Source organism: Diadema antillarum, unplaced genomic scaffold (assembly GCF_040938485.1).
Source record: "Diadema antillarum isolate AM-2024a unplaced genomic scaffold, OU_Dant_1.0 seq00000776_RagTag, whole genome shotgun sequence".
In the NCBI taxonomy this organism is placed as follows: Eukaryota; Metazoa; Echinodermata; class Echinoidea; order Diadematoida; family Diadematidae; genus Diadema; species Diadema antillarum.
Window position 1 is genome coordinate 516,938 of NW_027271665.1, and position 20,517 is coordinate 537,454.

At 39.0% G+C, this 20,517-nt stretch overlaps 1 protein-coding gene across 1 annotated transcript in view; it reads right to left on the reverse strand.

Moving 5' to 3' along the window:
• The window catches only part of LOC139738962 (uncharacterized), a 212,129-nt gene that overhangs the window by 17,008 nt on the left and 174,604 nt on the right, over window positions 1–20,517 (reverse strand). Inside the window, exons 12-26 of the mRNA XM_071649580.1 lie at window positions 20,274–20,366; window positions 19,788–19,826; window positions 16,720–16,990; window positions 16,201–16,225; window positions 14,115–14,214; window positions 11,844–11,888; window positions 10,961–11,131; window positions 9,769–9,819; window positions 7,783–7,953; window positions 5,687–5,731; window positions 3,794–3,943; window positions 2,586–2,690; window positions 2,228–2,335; window positions 1,579–1,650; window positions 537–653 (exon numbers count right to left, since the gene is read on the reverse strand). Coding sequence (XP_071505681.1) covers window positions 537–653; window positions 1,579–1,650; window positions 2,228–2,335; window positions 2,586–2,690; window positions 3,794–3,943; window positions 5,687–5,731; window positions 7,783–7,953; window positions 9,769–9,819; window positions 10,961–11,131; window positions 11,844–11,888; window positions 14,115–14,214; window positions 16,201–16,225; window positions 16,720–16,990; window positions 19,788–19,826; window positions 20,274–20,366 — 1,563 coding nt within the window. The remainder of the gene's footprint in view (window positions 1–536; window positions 654–1,578; window positions 1,651–2,227; window positions 2,336–2,585; window positions 2,691–3,793; window positions 3,944–5,686; window positions 5,732–7,782; window positions 7,954–9,768; window positions 9,820–10,960; window positions 11,132–11,843; window positions 11,889–14,114; window positions 14,215–16,200; window positions 16,226–16,719; window positions 16,991–19,787; window positions 19,827–20,273; window positions 20,367–20,517) is intronic.

Consider the following 20,517-nt stretch of genomic DNA (forward strand, 5'->3'; position numbering starts at 1 on the left):
CGGCAAATCTTTGTATCAATGCTAATATGGTAATCGGCACTATCATCCAACAGCACCCCCGCAACTACCGGGTCTACGCACCTTTCACTATTCTTTGCATGACAGACAACATGCTCATTTAAGGGTGGAATCTAAAACTTGGAGCTTTCACCGGCTATCAGGGGGGAAAAAAATCTTTAAATTCTTTAACGTGGGCCTTGATAGTATCAAGACTAAATCTACACGTGAGATGCCATATGCTCATGTGCAACCTGCTTTACGCTTTATGCGACAGGCACGTACCCAATAACTCAAATCGCTGAAAAGATTCATCTGATTGGAATATCAACTGGATAAAAGTTCATTTTTTTCACAATCAGTTGCAACTGATTGTGACAAAATGAACTTTTATCCAAGTACATGTACCCAGTAACTGTGGAATCAGCAGTATTCAAAGATTAACAGAACTAAGACACATGTACTACATGTACTATTCATAGGATACATGTACAACTGGCTATGAAATCACAACTTGTGACCCCTGACCCATTACTCACCGGTCGTCCCGGGATACCAAATTGTCCTTTGATACCCTTTTTGCCACGGCTACCCTTCTGGCCAGCATCGCCTTTTATCATGAGGAGCTCTCCATCCGTTGGGACGAAAGGTTCACCCTGTCCAAAGATGTAAAAATAACACAAGATGAAATGAAGAAAGGAAGAAGACACAAATAAGTAGGTTAGATCAGATAAATGTAAAGCATTTGAAATAATCTGAAACTTGGTGTTTGATACTGTACTATCAACAGGAAATTTCCTTGTTATGATATTTACAAGGTCTGGACATATTTGGCAAGAAATTTCATGCATTTATTAGAGATAAATACAAGAAGAAACAAACCTTTCATTTAAATGAAACATGGAATGTAACAAAAGTTAGGTCTTACGGCCTTATATCAACACATTCAGTCAGAATGATATCAATGTCATTCTGCATTAATGTACGACTTCAAATAGATTTTACTATTGCAGTTAAAACACTTTCAACAAACAACTTTCAAAGTGTAGGCCAAAACAAAGGAGGCATTATGATAGAGTAAACTTAGAAGTAAGAGATCATTGCAGGGGGAAACTGGTAGTGTGCAATCTACTTGTTTCAAGATATGCAATATCTGGTCCTTCTACATGTAGTACATTAGAATGAAAGTGAACATCATATTCTCAGTGTTGCCAAATTGAAGGGATCCAGTAATTGGTCATCAAACTCAAAACACTGTCAGGGGATGTACAATGTAGGTCCTATTACATGTATTTGTTCTGAAAGTCTGTAAAGAAATATGGGCAGGCATACAAACCCACATAGAGTGAATATTACTGTATGATGGGACATTCCATTCTAAGTAATGCAATCAACATACAGTTAAATGCCAGAGCAGGATTAAAATGACCAAGATCTAATCATGTTCTGTTCCAGTAATGAAACAGAAATGATAATCACCTCACTTTTAATTTATACAAACAATGTCAGGATATGTTTATTACTATGGGAATGATTCAAAGTTATAGTAGATCTACTAGGGTAACAGAGATGTAGTCTTACCTTGGCTCCCTTCAGACCCCGTGGTCCAGAGTATCCCACTGACCCCTGATCACCTTTGTCTCCCTTTGTGCCCTGCAAGAAAAGCAGGCTGTGCATCAGAGACTACAGACAAACTATTAAAATCTTGCTGTGGAATAAATTCTAGTGTACTACTGAAAAAAAACTACTAATAATAAAACCAACAAATTATAATGGCTTCACAATTGCTAATTTTAATCAAAAAGATGACCAAAATGATCACTCTCTGCATGGTTTCCCTCTCTCTCTAAAAAGAAAGAAATAAAATTACAAGTGAAAAAAATGAAAAAAGAAAGAAAAAAACTGAAAAAAAAAAACCTGAAAAAGAAATAGATATTAATGAAAAAAAAGACAACCTCAAACACAGGCCTTTTAATGATGTGAAAGTACAACTGTAGAATACACACTGAATATTAACCATGTGATGTACATACATTCAGGCATCATTTTTCTTTACCTAAAATAGAAACATCAATTTTCTAACAAATGTGACAGGATTACTTCAACTTATAAATCATTTCTCAACAGAAAGTCTTCATGTTTGCCACTTTCAACTGTCTAAAAAGCTTTACAGATCATAATCTAAGTGTAGTACATATGAGAATGTTATTAGAAGTTTGTTTGGTCTTACATTTTCTCCTCTAGGACCCAAAGGCCCTTCTGGTCCCATTGGGCCCGATGGTCCAGCTTCTCCCTGCATCCCATCTATTCCTGGCACTCCATCGAAGCCCATTTCACCCTGTCAACAGAGGTAAAATCATATTAAAAGCAATGCAATTTATGTCATGTTTTAACATCTTATCAAGCTAGCATATCATATGCTATCATCATCATCACCACCATAATCATCATCATCATCATCATCACCAGCATCACTATCCTCAACATCATCACCGATACGGTCATCATCACTGTCATCACACACTTTCACTAACTAACCCCATCTTCCTTTCCAAGTTGGGAAGTTTTTCTACCAAAGCCACACCCACCTTTTGACCCTTTTCTCCCGGTACACCGGCACCTCCTTTCTCTGCCACCTCCCCTGGCTCTCCTTTGAGCTTCTCCAGGAATCCTGGTCCCAACTCCGCCAGTTGCTATGACATTAACACACACACATACAGCATAAGGGGAAAAGTATTGTAGGATAGATATGAAATAATGAACACATGGAACAAAAAAAGAAGAAGGAATGAATAGACAGATGGACAGATGCAAGAATAAATGATAGATGAATGGATGAAAGGATGCATAGATAAAAAAATGAATGAGATGGATAGACGAATGGATAAAAGGTTGAATGGATGGATATGTGGATGAATGAGAGAATCAACGGATGAACTTCTTTTTTCACTGAAACTGGTTGCCATCAGAAGAAAACAAAATTAATGGACAATCAGCAAAATTTGAAAGGAGCTACCACTCCCTCTTAATGATGCACTGTATCATTGTGTTGAGCCCAGGACAAGATTTCTAGAGTGCAAATATAGAGCTTCAAAGTGCGAGCGCACTAGAGCCCTACAAAGTAAAGCCAATAATTTCAGTATAACATTCACTACTAAATTTACATATTAAAGATGTCATCCTTGTACTGTATATCACTGAACGAAGCATACTATTGCTTTTTGAAGAGTCTTATCAGGATGAATGCTTCATATTTATACAGTATTCCGTAGTAGTAAAAATGTGACCCACCACACCAAAATAATCCTAAAGTCGCTGATGGCTGAGCCGAGAAAATTGAGTTTGAAGTCAGATCATCAAAATTGGTCAAAACGATCAGATTATTGTGTTTGGCATAATTTTGGAATGTATTGTCTTGAGCTTGCTTTTTATGTGGCGATTGACTATCAAGTTGTGTTCCCGACTGGATTTGCAAGTAAATTCTAAGTTTCTGTCACTGTTTTGTTTGCAAAAGTCATGCCTCCGCAATGATATATATGGCTACTGGTCATTGACAGAAAACCAATAATGGATTTGACATACAATTTACATCAAAGCAAAGCTAGGCATTTTCTCTGCAACATTACTCATTACACCTCCAAGGTAATTAAAAATCTATAAAAGTTACATAGCTTTGAAAAATACATTTTTTTTTTTCTCCAAAGCATGAATATGTTGCTTTCTCAGAATAACCTGGCACACAGGGGGTTTACACCATGACACAAAAAGAGTAACTTTTTTTTCCAAACAGTCTCACCTCAGACAGGTCCATAAGTTCTGGTGGTATGACACCAGGTGGTCCAGGATCACCCATTTCTCCCTTTGGTCCTTTGATCCCTCGTGGGCCCGGTAGACCATTTGTACCCGGCGTACCTTCCCCTTGGTCTCCCTTGGGACCTGGGGATCCCTGTCAATGGTGTTTTGTGAAAAAAAAATACTAATAAACGAAATAATGAAAGAAAAACAGCTTGTATTTTCAGGGTGTGTACAGTACTGGTTGAGATGAGGATTCAGCTTTTAACGTTTTGCGAGATATTCAGAAACCACTCTATGAGATGTCAAAGAGCATGCAATTCTAAGGGGTATCAAAAGTTTATTTAATGAAAATCGGTTTTGAAATGGCTGAGATATCCAAAAACAAGGTGAAACAGAGAGATCCTAATAAAAGACGTGGCCTGTCGCCTTTTATTATGATCACTTTTTTTGATATCTCAGCCATTTGAAAACCGATTTTCATCAAATAAACAATCCTTCTTAAAATTACATGCTCTTTTATATTTCATAAGAGGTTTCTCATTATCTCACTTAGGAATGTTCAAAACCATAATCCCCACCTCAACCAGTGCTGTACAGTCCCTTTAACTCTTATGTGCCATGTTTGCATGCCCGACTCAGTCGACAGCCGCATGCCAACTTCGCATATTCTGCTCAAATGCTTAACCTTGCCCAAATCGATCGATAAATATCTAAATGCTACAGTGCGATGAAAGGGTTTCTCGCCTTTCCATTCCTGTCACATGTAGTATACATTTTTGTATACATTTTTGTATGGTGATTGACTATCACGGGGTGTTCCCTTCTTGATTTGTGAGTAAATTCAAAGTTTCTTTCACTGTTTTGTGTGTAAAATTCATGCCTCTACAAAAATATATATATTGTTCATTTGAAAAAAAAAACAATCATAGATTTGCCATACAATGTACATCAAAGTAAAGCTTGGCATTTTCTCTACAATTGTTATTTACATGTCCAGGGTAACAAACATCTATAAAAGTCACATAGATTTGAAAAACAGAACGTCTTCCCAAAGCATGAATACGTCGCAGTCTCAAATAATGTGACACACAGGGGGTTTACACCATGGCACATAAAGAGTTAACAATCTTGTGAATATGAAGAGCAATCCTATTTGTATGCCATTGCCTCATTACTCTGCCTCAAGAAAAAAATGATAAAGAAAAAACTTGACTGAACTTTAAAAGGATCGGCAGACACAAATGAGATGTATCCAGCACTGACCTAAAGACATAATTTGCCATTTGCAGATGAAACAAAAACCGAGCATTAGTGCTTCAAAATAGCTCTAAAATTTGAGTTAGGGATAACAATATCCAAAATGTGAAGAATACTTATAATAAAATTGTTCCTGACTAAACCATCTACAACTATGGTTTAATGAGAAAAATAGTGATATCTACTTATATTTTAGGTTTTATTGCAAACATATTATGATAAGATGTTTTGTGATACAACTGACCTACACATACAAGTGTATGGATCAAAAGTGATATTTTGAACGTTTTTTTTTTTTTAAATCACTGCTCCCAAAGGTAAGCAGGACCATTAAAGTATCTGAATATTAACTTTAAAATGAAAGTGACTTGCATATCTTTGACCCAGTCTAGTGTTTGTTGACACTTTTGACATTACATATCATTGTACAATACCCATCTAGGGAAGGCTGCTAATGGTACTGACCAAAACATCAACAATTCACAATTCTAGGATGGACTGCCATCTTTCTTCAAAATGTTCACTTCCACGCATCACTGATCTTGAGGCATATCATTGTATCCACATACATTACGTTGAGGGAAAATTCTCCTCTGAGGTCAAAGGTGATTCAGTATTTGCATAATTGATGACTTACATCCAAACCTGGTTGGCCTGGTGCACCTGCATCTCCCTTCTCTCCCTGCGGAGTACAAAAATGCAATCAAAACTAGATCACAAATCTTTTCATGCACAGACTACTATTTTGTCACAGATGTCAGACTTTGAGAAGACCCTATATGAAGAGTGAAATACACTGCACACATATTTTTAATGTGATTCATCCTACCTGGAAAATCATTTGATATTAACACTATTGATTTTCTCTTTTTTTCCTTTGCTTTTATCTCAGCAGTCAGTAATTTACAGTTCTTTAAGCTTTCAAATCAGTCATACAATTTCCTAAGGGCTCAAACAAAATGAAACATGTGGTTATGATATTTGAATACATTTGTGCAATGTAACATAGAAAGGTAAATTTTACAGATTAGGAATCATATACAGTCATTGAAGTACACATTTTATGTTACAGGTTAAAATGTTAAAAGCAATGCTAAAATATTGCATCGCAATTACATTCTACTAACTAAAGCTTGCCATACACACTTGTAGCCATATGCATTACTACAAGTAGCTCCATCGAAGCTAGGATTCAAGACCATCATGTATGAAAGTAACAGTATATTGAGACGTAAATCCAAACAGGGTTTAAATTCTTTGGTAATCTTTGTGGACAAAGACAACACTTTCAAGCCACAACAGCAAATCTACAGATCTGTTAATGTTTTCATATACATGAAAGCAACTCTAGTTATGATATTATACATGCTATTTCTAAAGCATTTCAAATATAAGTGATTAGCAATACAAACCCACACCTGCAAATATATATTTTTTTTCGTTGCTTTTGATGGATGCATCATGTGTATACAACTTTTGTATTGATACATGTTGCCACAAAAACCTGAATAAACTTGTAAAATCATGAAATTTTGAAAAAACAAGAATTACACGTATATTGAAGTGTCTTTCTTTCCATTTTATGATAGCTTTTCACTGCTTAGGTAGGACAAATTATATAACATTGGAAAGCATAGCATCTTCACTTGAAAATATTTCAAAATAATAAAATTGAGAACTGATGTCTTTATCATTTTTTTTTTCTAATGGCAGGTCACACATACACAATATGAATGTTGCTCCATGAAAAGGATGAAAAGGAGAAGTAACAGCAAAAGAAGGAGATGATGAAGAAGAAGAAAGAGACAAAGAAGAAGAAGAAGGAAAAGAAGAAGAATAAGAAGAAGAAGAAGAAGGAGGAGGAGGAGGAAGAGAAGAAGAAGAGAAGAAGAAGGAGGAGGAGAAGAAGAAGAAGGAAGAGGAAAAGGAGAAGAAGAAGAAAAGGAAAAGGAGGAAAAGAAGAAGAAGGAGGAGGAGGTGAAGAAGAAGGAAGAGGAAAAGGAGGAGAAGAAGAAGGAGGAGGAGAAGAAGGAAGAAGAAAAGGAGGAAAAGAAGAAGGAGGAGGAGGAGGAGGAAAAGGAGAAGAAGAAAAAGGAAGAGGAAAAGGAGGAGAAGAAGGAGGAGGAGAAGAAGAAGGAGGAGGAGGAGGAGAAGAAGAAAGAGGAAAAGGAGAAGAAGAAAGAGGAAAAGGAGAAGAAGAAGAGGAAAAGGAGAAGAAGAAGAGGAAAAGGAGGAGAAGAAGAGGAAAAGGAGGAGAAGAAGAAGAAGGAAGAGAAAAAGGAGAAGAAGAAGAAAAGGAAAAGGAGGAGGAGAAGAAGAAGGAGGAGGAGGTGAAGAAGAAGAAAAGGAGGAAAAGAAGAAGGAGGAGGAGAAGGAGGAGGAAAAGGAGAAGAAGAAAAAGGAAGAGGAAAAGGAGGAGAAGAAGAAGGAGGAGGAGAAGAAGAAGAAGGAGGAGGAGGAGGAGAAGAAGGAGGAGGAGAAGAAGAAGGAGGAGGAGGAGGAGGAGAAGAAGAAGAAGACGAGAAGAAAAAGAAGAGAAGAAGAAGGAGAAGGAGAAGAAGAAGAAGGAGAAGAAGAAGAAGAGGGAGGAGAAGAAGAAGGAGAAGAAGAAGAAGAAGAAGGAGGAGGAGAAGAAGAAGAAGAAAGAGGAAGAAGAGGGGTAATAGAAAAAGCAAAAAGGAGAGAAAAATGGTGATGTGACCATGACATCCAAAGGTCATGTGATCACATTACCCGAAGTCCTCTTGGTCCCGGGAATCCTCTATCTCCTTTGTCTCCCTGGATGCCAAACATTCCCGGTAGTCCCGGCTCTCCCGGGATTCCCGGTTCACCCATTAAACCAGGCTCTCCCGGGGGGCCCTGGGGACCCGGCAGGCCCTGGGGCCCTGGAATGTTCACATCAACCTGCGAAACGGGCAACAACACAATGTTCATGGTCATGCTTGATTATAATATATTAGCTCATTACCTGGATTTTTAAAAAAATGCCATTTTTTGAAAAATGCCTTGCATTGCACAAGTTTAGCATGCTGCACTCATATTATGACATGCCAATTATACATAGTTTGCTTTTTGCTGTTTCACTCACACACAATAGTGCACACACCAGCAGATATGTATCAATAGAGGCCAGCCTGTTATGAGCATAACGTGTGAGGGCGCAGAGTCCCTGCACATACAATGTACTGTAAAAGTGGAAATTTTTGTGGTGTTGAAATTTTCGCGCATTTTGCGCAACCAGAAGCTAGCGCGAGAAATAAAGCACGCAAATATTTTTGTGTGCCATACGTTCCAGTACACGTAGTTGATATCTTGATTGCGCGAAATTAAAAACATGTGAAACTATTCTTACCCGGCAAAGCGCGAAAAATTAGTCGTGCGAAAATATCCACTTTTACAGTAGTTCTTTTTGTTGCATGAGGTACAACTTGCCATGCAAAATAGCAATACATCATTACACAAACAAAATATCTTGATTGATAAAAACATAATGATTCAATGTCTTGTGTTAATGTGGCACTCCTGGGCCCCATTTCATAAAAGGTTGATATGATTACAACTCTTGCTGGAATGGCAATTGTCATGGCAACGACAAGAATCCAGCTTCCTGATTGGCTGTTGCTATGGGAAGTTGCCATTCCAGCAAGAGTTGCCATCCTAACATCTTTTATGAAATGGGGCCCTGGAGCATTATTCATATTTGGGATGTGGACAGATTTAAAAAAAAACCCCATGAGGAGGGAGTCTTCTTGTGGGTTTTTCCACATCTTGGGAACTCTGTACCAATCCAACTTCAAAACTGTAACGACCTCGATATCTTTAAATCTGAATGAGAGACCTATTTTTTCCAGAAACTTTGTGAATAATGTCTGACATTCTGTGGGAGCCTGGCACCTTTGATTTATTTTTTTCAGATGAATGGCATTATATAGATGCTGTACATTATGTTCATTATCATCACTATCATCATCATCATTATCAGCATCATCATCAACCCTCACTGGCATTTATAAACCAACCAATGAGGATGTTAACATACTTGTCTCAGTGCAGCGAAGACCACAGCAGAATGGAAGAGCATTGGAAATACGACTTTCTGCCTGTTTTTTTTTTTCCCACCATACCATTTCTCATGGAAACCTGCCAGTAGGTGACACATTAATACCAACCACCACACATTATATCAAAAATCTTCCATTTTAAACTATCAAGGGATAACATCACTGCATCAAACTTTGGGCCACTCATTCTTGATATATATTTCATAAATTTATAAACCAACCAATGAGGATGTTAACATACTTGTCTCAGTGCAGCGAAGACCACAGCAGAATGGAAGAGCATTGGAAATACGACTTTCTGCCTGTTTTTTTTTTTCCCACCATACCATTTCTCATGGAAACCTGCCAGTAGGTGACACATTAATACCAACCACCACACATTATATAAAAAATCTTCCATTTTAAACTATCAAGGGATAACATCACTGCATCAAACTTTGGGCCACTTATTCTTGATATATATTTCAGTATAAGTTCTTGGTACCTTGCTTGACAACACCAAAACATTAAGAATGAAAATACAAGCAGTGGAACCTTCAAATGCACATACATTATTTTTCACTGCAAGCTGGCATTCAAATCATTTCTTGTCGAGTGATACCAGGAGGTAGGGGGAAAGGGGGTAAAAGGGGGGGGGGGGTTGTGTTACATAACTCACGGGCGTTTCTTCCGTCATAGTCACAACTTCTGATCCATCTCCACTCATCTCCTGGTGAAGTCATGAGAAGAGAAGAAAAGAAAAGAAAAACAAAAATGATGCAGAATCAATTCAAAGTAGCTAGAGTCAAAATATCTATTGTGGTATAGGAACTTCACTCTTTTTATTTGTTTCTGCCTATGATAAATGTAATGTCATTGGTCATTCACTAGATACGTATTAAAAGATACCATACATACAATATTTGATTGTACACTGTGTGATTGAAGGTCACGATACAATGTGACACTCAATAAACGATGTACCGAACCCGTAACCAGTTCCAGAGTAGCGTACGTGTACCACACAAATATCGCCCCCCAAAAAATCACTAATTCAATTAAAATTACACCAGGGAAGAAAATTAACAAACAGAGATATCATCGCATCCAAGGGACTAGGGATCAGTGATGACTCTTAAAGTACAACATAAAAAGAAAACAGTCCTTTTCATGGCAACCAGTCCTGATAATCCTTATACCTCAAAGGTCTGAGCTAAGTTGGACAGGCATAAAAATATACATGTACAGAAAATGATCAGGAAGGTGAGGACTTCTTTTTTTTTAAAACAAAAACAAAAACAAAACAAAACAAAACAAAACAAAACATGTAATATCAATAATATACAAAATAAAACCTAGTAAATAAAACAATGTAGATCTCTCCTCATTCAAAGGCAAAAAGATTTGTGTTTACCACACTAATTCTCAAGCAAATTGGTAAATGATTTTATTCCTTTAATTGGAACAATACTACAATTATCAAGAGAATTTTCCAATGATAGAATATATTAACATAATTAAATGATAAGAGTGTATCTGTTCATCCTTTGTTTTTGTTTTTGTTTTGCTTTGTTTTGATTTTGGTCGGCAAGATGCAATGATAGCTAATAAGAATTAAATGATCCCTATGTAATTTTGATATTATCCAGGTGATTTTACTTTATAGCAACTGAATCAGATTCAATTGTATTACAGCTCAACATCCACTTGGAAATTCAAACATTCAGCTTGAAGTTTTCGTTTGGTATTTTTAATTCCGTTCCATAATGAGCATGACATACAAAATAAGAGGGGCCTAAAGAACACAAGGACACACATGTATCATGGCATGTGAAGAATCAGAGTGCTGCTTAAGGTACAGTTGTACACACCAGGTTTTTCCAGGAGAAGCCTGGAGGGAGCTGAGGCATGGGTCCCGGAGGGCCGGGTGGGCCAGGGGGACCAGGCATTCCCGACGGGCCCCGTGGGCCTTGCAGACCAGATTCACCTGGACGACCGGGTACACCATTCAGTCCTGGGAAACCATCACGTCCATGTTCACCCTGGAAAGTGTAAACAGATAAAAGGGGGGGGGGGGGGGTATTTTTCTGACAGTTCGTGAATGTTTTCAGAAATACAGTGTACGTACGTTGCATACGTTAAGTCAACTTATTTTTGTGGGTTTGCCTAATGATAACAACATGTCATGTGCACCCAACAAAATAATGCTAGTACTAAAGTGCATGTATGTGAAGTGTAACTTGACACTAGTATTTTTGTTTAACTCAACATGTCATACAGATTACACTTTATCAAAACTTTTTCAAAAAGGAGACATCATTGAAATGATGGAGAATTTGTACATGCAATGAATTATAATACATGTACTTTCTGGTATATCTTACACGTGTATTTTTCATAAAATCATAACAGAATATGACTACAGCCTGCATGAAGCACAGATGCACACTGAAGGCTTTGTGCAATTAATGGTTTTGTTGTTTTGTTTGTTTGTTTGTTTTCATTCAGAGTTTCATATTTTGCATTATTGCCCTACTATCTGAAAGTTAGTTGAGTGGACATTACTGCTGTAAAGTGACACATTCATACTCTTATATCCATACCTCTGTCTTTTGAAGACAGTCCTGGATGACTTATTTCTTAAATCATCAAGAATGCATATACATGTAACGTCTTGAAAAAGGCCAAAATTAGTTCATAGATTGCAGATTTTAAAAGTTTGAAATAAGTGGATGAATTATTCAAGAGACTTACCTTCATTCCTTGAATGCCCTCTGGTCCAGGGAGACCAGTCTCACCCTAGCAACAACAAACAGACAAACAATAGTGACAGAAATCACGCTCACACACATCTTCAGCAATCACTAAACTAATCAGAGTTAGATGCCTATGATGAGTGCCCATATATGAAAGGTAAAGAGCTGAAGGCCTCTGCTAAAAAAATAAGCATGAAGGTCAAAATAAAATGTAGCATTTTGAATCACCATGCGTGGAACTATAATTAGTTACTTTATACACAGTGGTGGATCCAGGCCCCCTCTTTATTTGTTGTTAAAACAAAAGAAATAAAAAGAAAAAAATGAGATGAAACCCAGAAGAAGCACCAGAAATATTGTTTGCGCCCCCTTTAAGGAATTCCTGGATCCGCCCCTGTTACATGAGCTTTGGTTCATGTAAGTAACTTGTTTTTTCATACAATGCATATTGACAATTATTTCACTTTTGTTACTTTTATTAATCAAGTTGCACTGTACACTACACTGTATCCTCACTGTAAACCTTTAATTATTGTTTTCTTTGTATAAATTTACATGCATCATTTTTGTCACCAAAGAAAGTGAGATTTATGTTTATATATTATTTCATTATGAAAAAAAAAGCAAAATAAATTAGAACTGGACTGAACTAAAAGTTAAACCACATATAATTTCTGAATGAGTTTTTGTCTTGTGACATACACGTATGTGGTGTGTCATCCCGTTACTCGTATAAAGTTGGAAAAGAAAGTTTGCACTATTAAACATTTGAGAGTTTTTCAGCAGCTCTACATAAAGTGCTTGAAAGAAATGAGTTGTGTTTGTTTCTCCACTACTTACCGTTTCCCCTCTAGGTCCCTGGATTCCAGGTGAGCCCATATCTCCTTTGGGACCCATTGGACCCTGGGAAAAACAGACAAATTTTCACACAAAATACATGTAAGTGTGCCATGGTGAATGACATAAATGGCAATAATAACAACATTAGTAACAGTAGTGATGGTGATATAACAATGACAAAAATAATAATAACACTACTGCTACTACTACTACTACTACTACTACTATTACGACTCCTACTACTCCTACTACTATTACTACTACTACTACTACTACTACTACTCCTATTACTACTACTGCTGCTACTGCTACTACTACTACTACTACTACTACTACTACGACTGCTATTACTGCTACTACTATTACTACTACTACTACTACTACTACTACTACTCCTATTACTACTACTGCTGCTACTGCTACTACTACTACTACTACTACTACTATTACGACTCCTACTACTCCTACTACTATTACTACTACTACTACTACTACTACTACTCCTATTACTACTACTGCTGCTACTACTACTACTACTACTACTACTACTACTACGACTGCTATTACTGCTGCTGCTACTACTACTACTACTACTACTACTACTACTACTACTACTACGACTGCTATTACTGCTACTACTACTACTACTACTACTACTACTACTACTACTACTATGACTGCTATTACTGCTACTATTACTGCTACTACTACTACTACTACTACCTACTACTACTACTACTTCTCACAATATCATCAATAACAGTAAGAGTGCAACAAACTCATTGATAATGACAATAAGAGAAACACAACCTTAACTATCTAAAACTGTACATACAGTGTACAGTAGCTATATCATCAAGGCTGTCCATATCTGATCACTTTGTCAAATGCCAAATTAATTCTATCACCACAAGCCATGGAAGGTTTAAACTACTCAAATCAGTTTGCAGTAGCTGTATTTCTTTATCTTTACCTTTCTATGTTCTGCCAAGAAAGTATGTTGAAAAAATACAAAAAACATTAACAATTATACAGCATCTTAACCCGTTGAGGACGAGTCCCGAGTACACTCTGGCAGGTGTCAATGGGAAATGCGTGTTGTAGCAAAATCAAACCGTCCTAAACGGGTTAAAGAGCAGAGTTTATGCAAATTATGTAAAATCTGAGGCAGGAATCTGTATTGTATTCATGGAATAACAGAAAATAAAGCAAAATCAGTCACCCCTTCCCCCCACCCCCCACCCCCAACTCACCGGTATTCCAGGAAGACCTCGTGACCCATTGAATCCAGCGCTGTATTCTGACTCCAGCTGAGAGGTGAGGTTCGCTATCTCTTCCAAGAACTCTTCCTCCATGAGCATCTCCCCTGGCTCCCCCTTCGGTCCCTGAGGGCCCGGGGCACCCGATTCGCCGGGCAGTCCCGGTTTACCGTCTGTCCCCGGTTGGCCGGGGAGTCCCGGTTCTCCCTCGGGTCCTCGAGGGCCCATGGGGCCGTGGGGGCCGGGCAGGCCGGGCCTTCCCGGGGGGCCCTGAAGTGAATGAAGGGGAAACATTCATTTGCACTACTTTTACCCATGAATATCTACTACATACACATTGTACAATGTACATGGACTTCTCATAAAGTCATTATTTGTCTCCTTTCCTGTTATATTCATCACCAGCTTCTGTTTCACTAAAGACAGTACTAAATTCATACTGAGAGGGCGCCGTGTCAGCTGCAGCCGTACTTCAAAATGTGTCCTGGATTTGTCTTGGTTATCACCTAATATCCAACTTTCTGATACGCAACTTGTGGATGTTATAGTTATGTGTTGTTCCTCAGATCTCGTCGTTTCACGTAAGTCATCAAAATTTTGTTTTCTGACGACTTTTGTGGAAAACTATGTCTCCGCTCATCACGGCACTAACATTGCTAACTACATACGGATGCCTGATGTTCAGCCTGCCCGAGAGCTCCCGGTACTCAGGCCGTTTAGGAACAGTGATGGTCACCCAGCACTGGGGTCATTCGATTTCAATAGGCCCCCCGACACCTATAAGATACACAGTAGACCAATTGCACCTATTACGTAACGCATCAAAGCCAAGGCTACCCAATGATGCGTATATAGCAGCGAAGGAATGCGGGATCTTTAGATACCGTGGCCGCCGTGGCGGCTCGAACACAAAGAGACCAATCAAGGTTATACATCGGGACAGACCTCAAAGGATCGCCACAGCGAACAATGATCATGGCCTTCGCTCTTCCTTAATACGTGTCGTGACAAATCGAAACCGGTGTCAGCATGATCTAACATTCCCGTCGGTGTACTTGTGTAACCCGCGGTCACTGAATAACAAACTTGATGAATTCGAGGCTGTTATCAAGGACCTGGATGTGGATTTGTGCGCCGTCACAGAGACATGGTTCAAAGGTGATCAACCGGAACACTCCTTTACGATAGATGGTTATGCTGTCTTCACGAAATCAAGAAATAGCAGACGAGGCGGAGGAGTAGCGATTTACGCGAAGCCTGAATTTAAGCCAGATTCTATCGGTTTCCTATCAGTCCCACCGGAACATGAGGTGGTTTGGATACAACTCCGCCCAAGACGCTTGCCTCGTACAGTGTCGTCCATTTTCGTGGCAGCCGTATATTCACCACCGGCAAATGAAAATGCAGAGGAGCTTGTCCGATACCTGACAGATTCAGTGGATGACATAAAGACAAAACATCCCGACGCCGGAGTCATCATATTGGGTGACCTTAATAGACTTGATATCTCGCCACTCGTCCTTGGAGAACTGCGCCAAGTCGTCAACAAGCCCACTCGTGGAGACGCTATATTGGATCAGATCATTACCAATATCTATCAGTGGTACAAGGAACCTCAAATATCATCTCCTCTTGGGCGCGGTGGCGACCATAACGCAGTGGTATGGACGTCTAAGTCACCTATCACCAACCAGACTAATGCTGTCACAAAGCGGTTGACCAGACCTATGAAAGACTCCTCCATCCGCGGATTCGGCACATGGATTGCTCAGCAGAACTGGGCAAATGTAGCTGAATGTGTTGACACACAACAGAAATGTGATGCCTTTTATGAGACCCTAACCCAAGGATTGAATGACTACTTTCCAACCAGAATTGTCAAACTGCATGGGAGGGACAAGCCATGGATTACTCCACACGTGAAATCCCTGATTCAGCGGAGACAAGTTGCCTTCCATAAGAACAAGAACGAGTGGAGAAAATTACGCAACAAAGTCCAACGGGAAATCGTGAGCGCCAAAGTGATGTTTTATCGCGATCGCGTCCAGAACCTAAAACGCGAGAATCCATCTGACTGGTACAAATTTCTGAAAGTTATGACCTCCCAAGAGAAGAAGGAGACTACCATAACGGTGCCGGGCATCTCATCCTCAGACAAAGCCGGGATAGCCGATGCCGTCAACTGCCACTTTGCAAATATCGCTGACGATATCCCCGAACTTGATCTCTCCAGTCTTCCTGCGTTTCTTCCCTCACCTGTGCCGATCCATCGCGTTCAACCCTGGGATGTTGAAAGGGAATTGAGGCGAATCAAACCTGGCAAATCCGGTGGGCCAGACGATATCCCTGCTCGGATTATTCGGACTTTTTCCGTTGAACTAGCTGAACCATTGTGCGAAGTGCTAAACTCGTCATACGAAAGCTGCTACGTACCACACCAATGGAAGGATGCAATTGTGTGCCCAGTTCCTAAAGAACAATCACCAGCACCTGTGGACAAACTACGCCCTATTTCTCTGACTAACCACTTTGCAAAAATCCTTGAGCTGTTCGTCTACAGACGCGTTATGTCAGAGTTAGCTCCTCAACTTGACCCAAAGCAATACGGAGCACGTGCTGGACATTCCACTACGCATTGCCTGGTTGACCTGATGGACTTCCTCTACAGGAACATGGAGACCGCCGGCCAAGAGATTACTGTTGTGTCAACTGATTTCAGCCGCGCATTTGATCGGGTCGACCACACAATCTTGGTGAGGAAACTCGTGGACTTACAGCTTTCCCCATCGATAATCAGATGGATCTGTGAGTTCCTCACTAGACGTAGATGTCGTGTCCGATACCAAGGAGCGTTGTCACCATGGCAACCTGTCACAGCCGGCGTCCCACAGGGTACTCGTCTTGGTCCTGCATTGTTCCTCGCTCTGATCAATGACGCGTTGTGTGGTGATCTTGACAGCAGATGGAAGTACGTGGATGACATGTCGCTCGCACTGTGCCCTGATCGCTGTTGCAACCCATACAACCGCATGCAGGATGTCCTCACCTCGTTGGAAGATTGGTGTGACAACAATCGTGTGAGGCTCAACCCCAAAAAGTGCAGTGTCATGAGGCTTTCCTTCGGGAAACGAAGCCTCCCAGATTTCGATTTTACACTTTGCAACGAAGTGATGAACGAAGTCACGTCAGTGAAGCTCCTGGGCGTCATGATACAAAGTGATCTCAAGTGGGAGTGCCATGTCCGTACCATGGTATCGCGGGCAAACCGTCGCATGCACATGCTCCGAATGTTGAAATCATTTAACATGCCTAGTGATGATCTTGTGTCTGTGTATATTGGGTTCATTCGACCGCTTCTGGAATACGCGTGCCCAGTGTGGCACTCAGGTCTCACGGTCGCACAGGCAGGTGTACTTGAACGGGTCCAGAAGAGGGCACTGAGGACCATTCTACCGCACTGCAACTACGAGGTAGCACTGGAAACAGCCCAAATCTCCAGCCTAGAAGTGAGACGAGAGGAGTTGTCTCTGAAATTTGCGCAGAAATCGGCAAACTCTGTTCACTTCCAGAAATGGTTTGTGTCGAACGCGTCCTCTCGAAAACTCAGACACACAAAGCGCTACATGGAAAAAAGATGTCGCACTAAACGCTTTGAGAATAGTGCAATTCCTTACCTCACAAGGCTGTTGAATTCTAAATTAATGTAAATTATTTTGAATTGTTATCCCGGGTTAAGATTACTGATAAGTCTCTGTGTGGTGAATGATGACACGCCCCTCATACTCATTCCTTACACTTTTTTTTTCTCTCTCTCCTTCAGCCTTTTACTTCTTTCTTGTTCATAAAATGTCATCAAGGTTATAATTTTTATATCATTACCCGATTACATAATACAAATGAGTTCTATCATGCTATTTTCTTAATGGATAACTTTCCCGATCACGTCACTATTGGACTTCTGAGTAAGGTTGTACATGCATCTATGGCTGTGTTCGCATATGCATACCTATTTGTGTATACACACATTCACATATTCCTTTCTTTATCTCTCCTTCTCCTACTCTATCTTTACTAGACCCCTCATTTACCCATTCTACCCTGGTCTTTCCATCTGTTTTACCATCAGGTGAAAGCCTTCATTCACTCTGTTGTCATTTTGATGGGGCCACCTTCCCTTTCACGTTGTTGTATCTCTTTATTTTTGCAATTTTTAAAGTGTGCGGTCCATGATAATATGTATGTATGCATTTATTACTGTGAAAGCTAAATAGGATATAAATGTGTCATTTTTCATTCTGCATCCCCATACAAACGTCTCCATTTATGTACATGCATATGACTGTGTATGTATGTACAGTATGATTATACCTATATATGCATGTATTACATAAACATCAAAATATTGGTTAGACCCTTTTTTATCCAGTTTGCCTTGTCCTTCCCATCTGCTCCGGCAGGCGAAATTTTTCACTCATGTTATTATTTTGATGGGGCTATTTTTCTGATTATGTTGCTGTTCATTACCGATTATTTTTCTATTTTTTCAATATCTATTAAAATCAGATGTGGTTTATGATATTTGTTTTACTGAGAAAGCTATATGTAGAACATAAATATGTTATTTTTTTTTAACTCTGCCCCCCCCCCCCTTGGAAAGGTTCGTTGTGTGTACATGCAAATGACTGTGTATTTGTGTGTATTGTGTACACCTGTATATGTATTGTATACACATATCTACTTATTCCTATCTTTATCTCTCCTTCTCCCCCTATTCCTCTCGTATCTCTACTCCACATCTCTTCCGTATTGATACTTACGTTGAGAATCACTCTCACAACGTTATCTTTTCCCCATATTTCTGCAAATTCTGAATGGAGAAATATGAAATTTGTATCCATACTTTTGTACAGTTAGACGAATTTTTCTGTGAATTTGATGTTATTTTGATGATGTTTAAAGAAGAATGTGGGTTACGGGGCTTTGGAAGGGTCGGTTGAGAGTGCTATATGTAGGGTATATAAGTCATATGTGATAACTCAGCCATCAGAATGAAATTTTGTTATGAAATGTAAAAACAGTGATTTAATTATATTTGGGGTTGTGCAATCACATTTCGAAATACCTTTTATTTATCAGTCATGTAAACCTGATGTTTTGTGTATGATGTTTTGTAGTTTTAATGGAGTAGAGGCAAATCAGTCGTCACAGTATTTTTTGTGTAATTCTGTTTGTTTTGACAAATGCGGAATATGTTCTTATCTTGCATAATGCTCAACTTATTGATTTCTGTAATTATGATATTTTCCCACTTATTTCTATCACACGTGTAAATGCTTTATTCTGTAATTGTCTGAATGTTTGAATTTGTATGTACATATTTTATGTTATATTACACGCAATTTAGCCCTTGGGCTACGAGATGTGATATGAATAAATAAACCTTTCAATAAAAAAATAATAAATAAAAAAAAATAAATATATGCCATCAGCGTCTGCTTTCAACCCAAACTGTATCTTCTAAAGCGGGTCATGTGCACTTGTTTTCCCCAAGATATGATTAGCTTTGATGCAAACTTCCTCACCACAAGTTTCATTGGTGAAAAGTTCAATCTATGAATGCCAATATAGAAAAAAGGAAAACAATCAAATGCATGGACAATGTCAAGTAGAACAAATGATGTATCAAAGTAACAGACAGAATTCCAAGGTACGCTTTGCATTACTGGTAGGTAGGTTGTTCATCATCAACAGCATCAAAATATATTTCACGTCACTTATGATCTGATATGCTAATACAAAGGCCATACTAGAACAACTCCTTACAAGTTTAAAGAGAAACTTACCGTGACTGGTCCAAGTCCAGACCCCTCTGTCAAAAATCCCTGGGAATGACAACAGGTGAAACACAGTTTTAAAATGTAAAAAAAAATAAATAATAATGATAATAGAGTGACTAAAACAAATCAGGCCACAATTTACTATAAACAACCTACCAAACTTGATTCCTAAAGTTCAAAAGTGGTTATTGAGGGGTTTCAGTGATTTATTGCTGATGTATCATACATTGCAATCTTAATTTTGTATCGAGTGTGCAATTGTGTATCATTACTGATTAACTGTACATAAAATGTATTTTGTTTTGTTCTCATGGAGGGCTCCTTTGTAAATCAGTTCTTTGAACTGGAAAGGATGCCCTATGAAAACAAAATAGAATAAATAAGTAAAAAAACCCTACCAACTACAAAAAGTAAGTTTCGGCATTATCTCACAGGTTTAGAAAGTTGGTGAAAAAAGGGGGGGGGGGGGGAGTTTGGAAAGTCAGACCATACCGATGATCCTGGCCCAGGTGGTCCAGGTAGTCCTGGCTCTCCTTTAGCTCCTGTCATACCCTGTGGTCCTTGCTGACCAACACCAGTTTCACCCTGAATTACAGAGATGAAGAGATAGATAGACAGATAGGTAGGCAGATAGATAGGTAAATAGATACAGAAATAAAAGATAAGTAAATAAGTACATAGAGAGAGAGAGATATAGAGAGATAAAAAGATAGATAAGTAGACAAATAGGTAGATA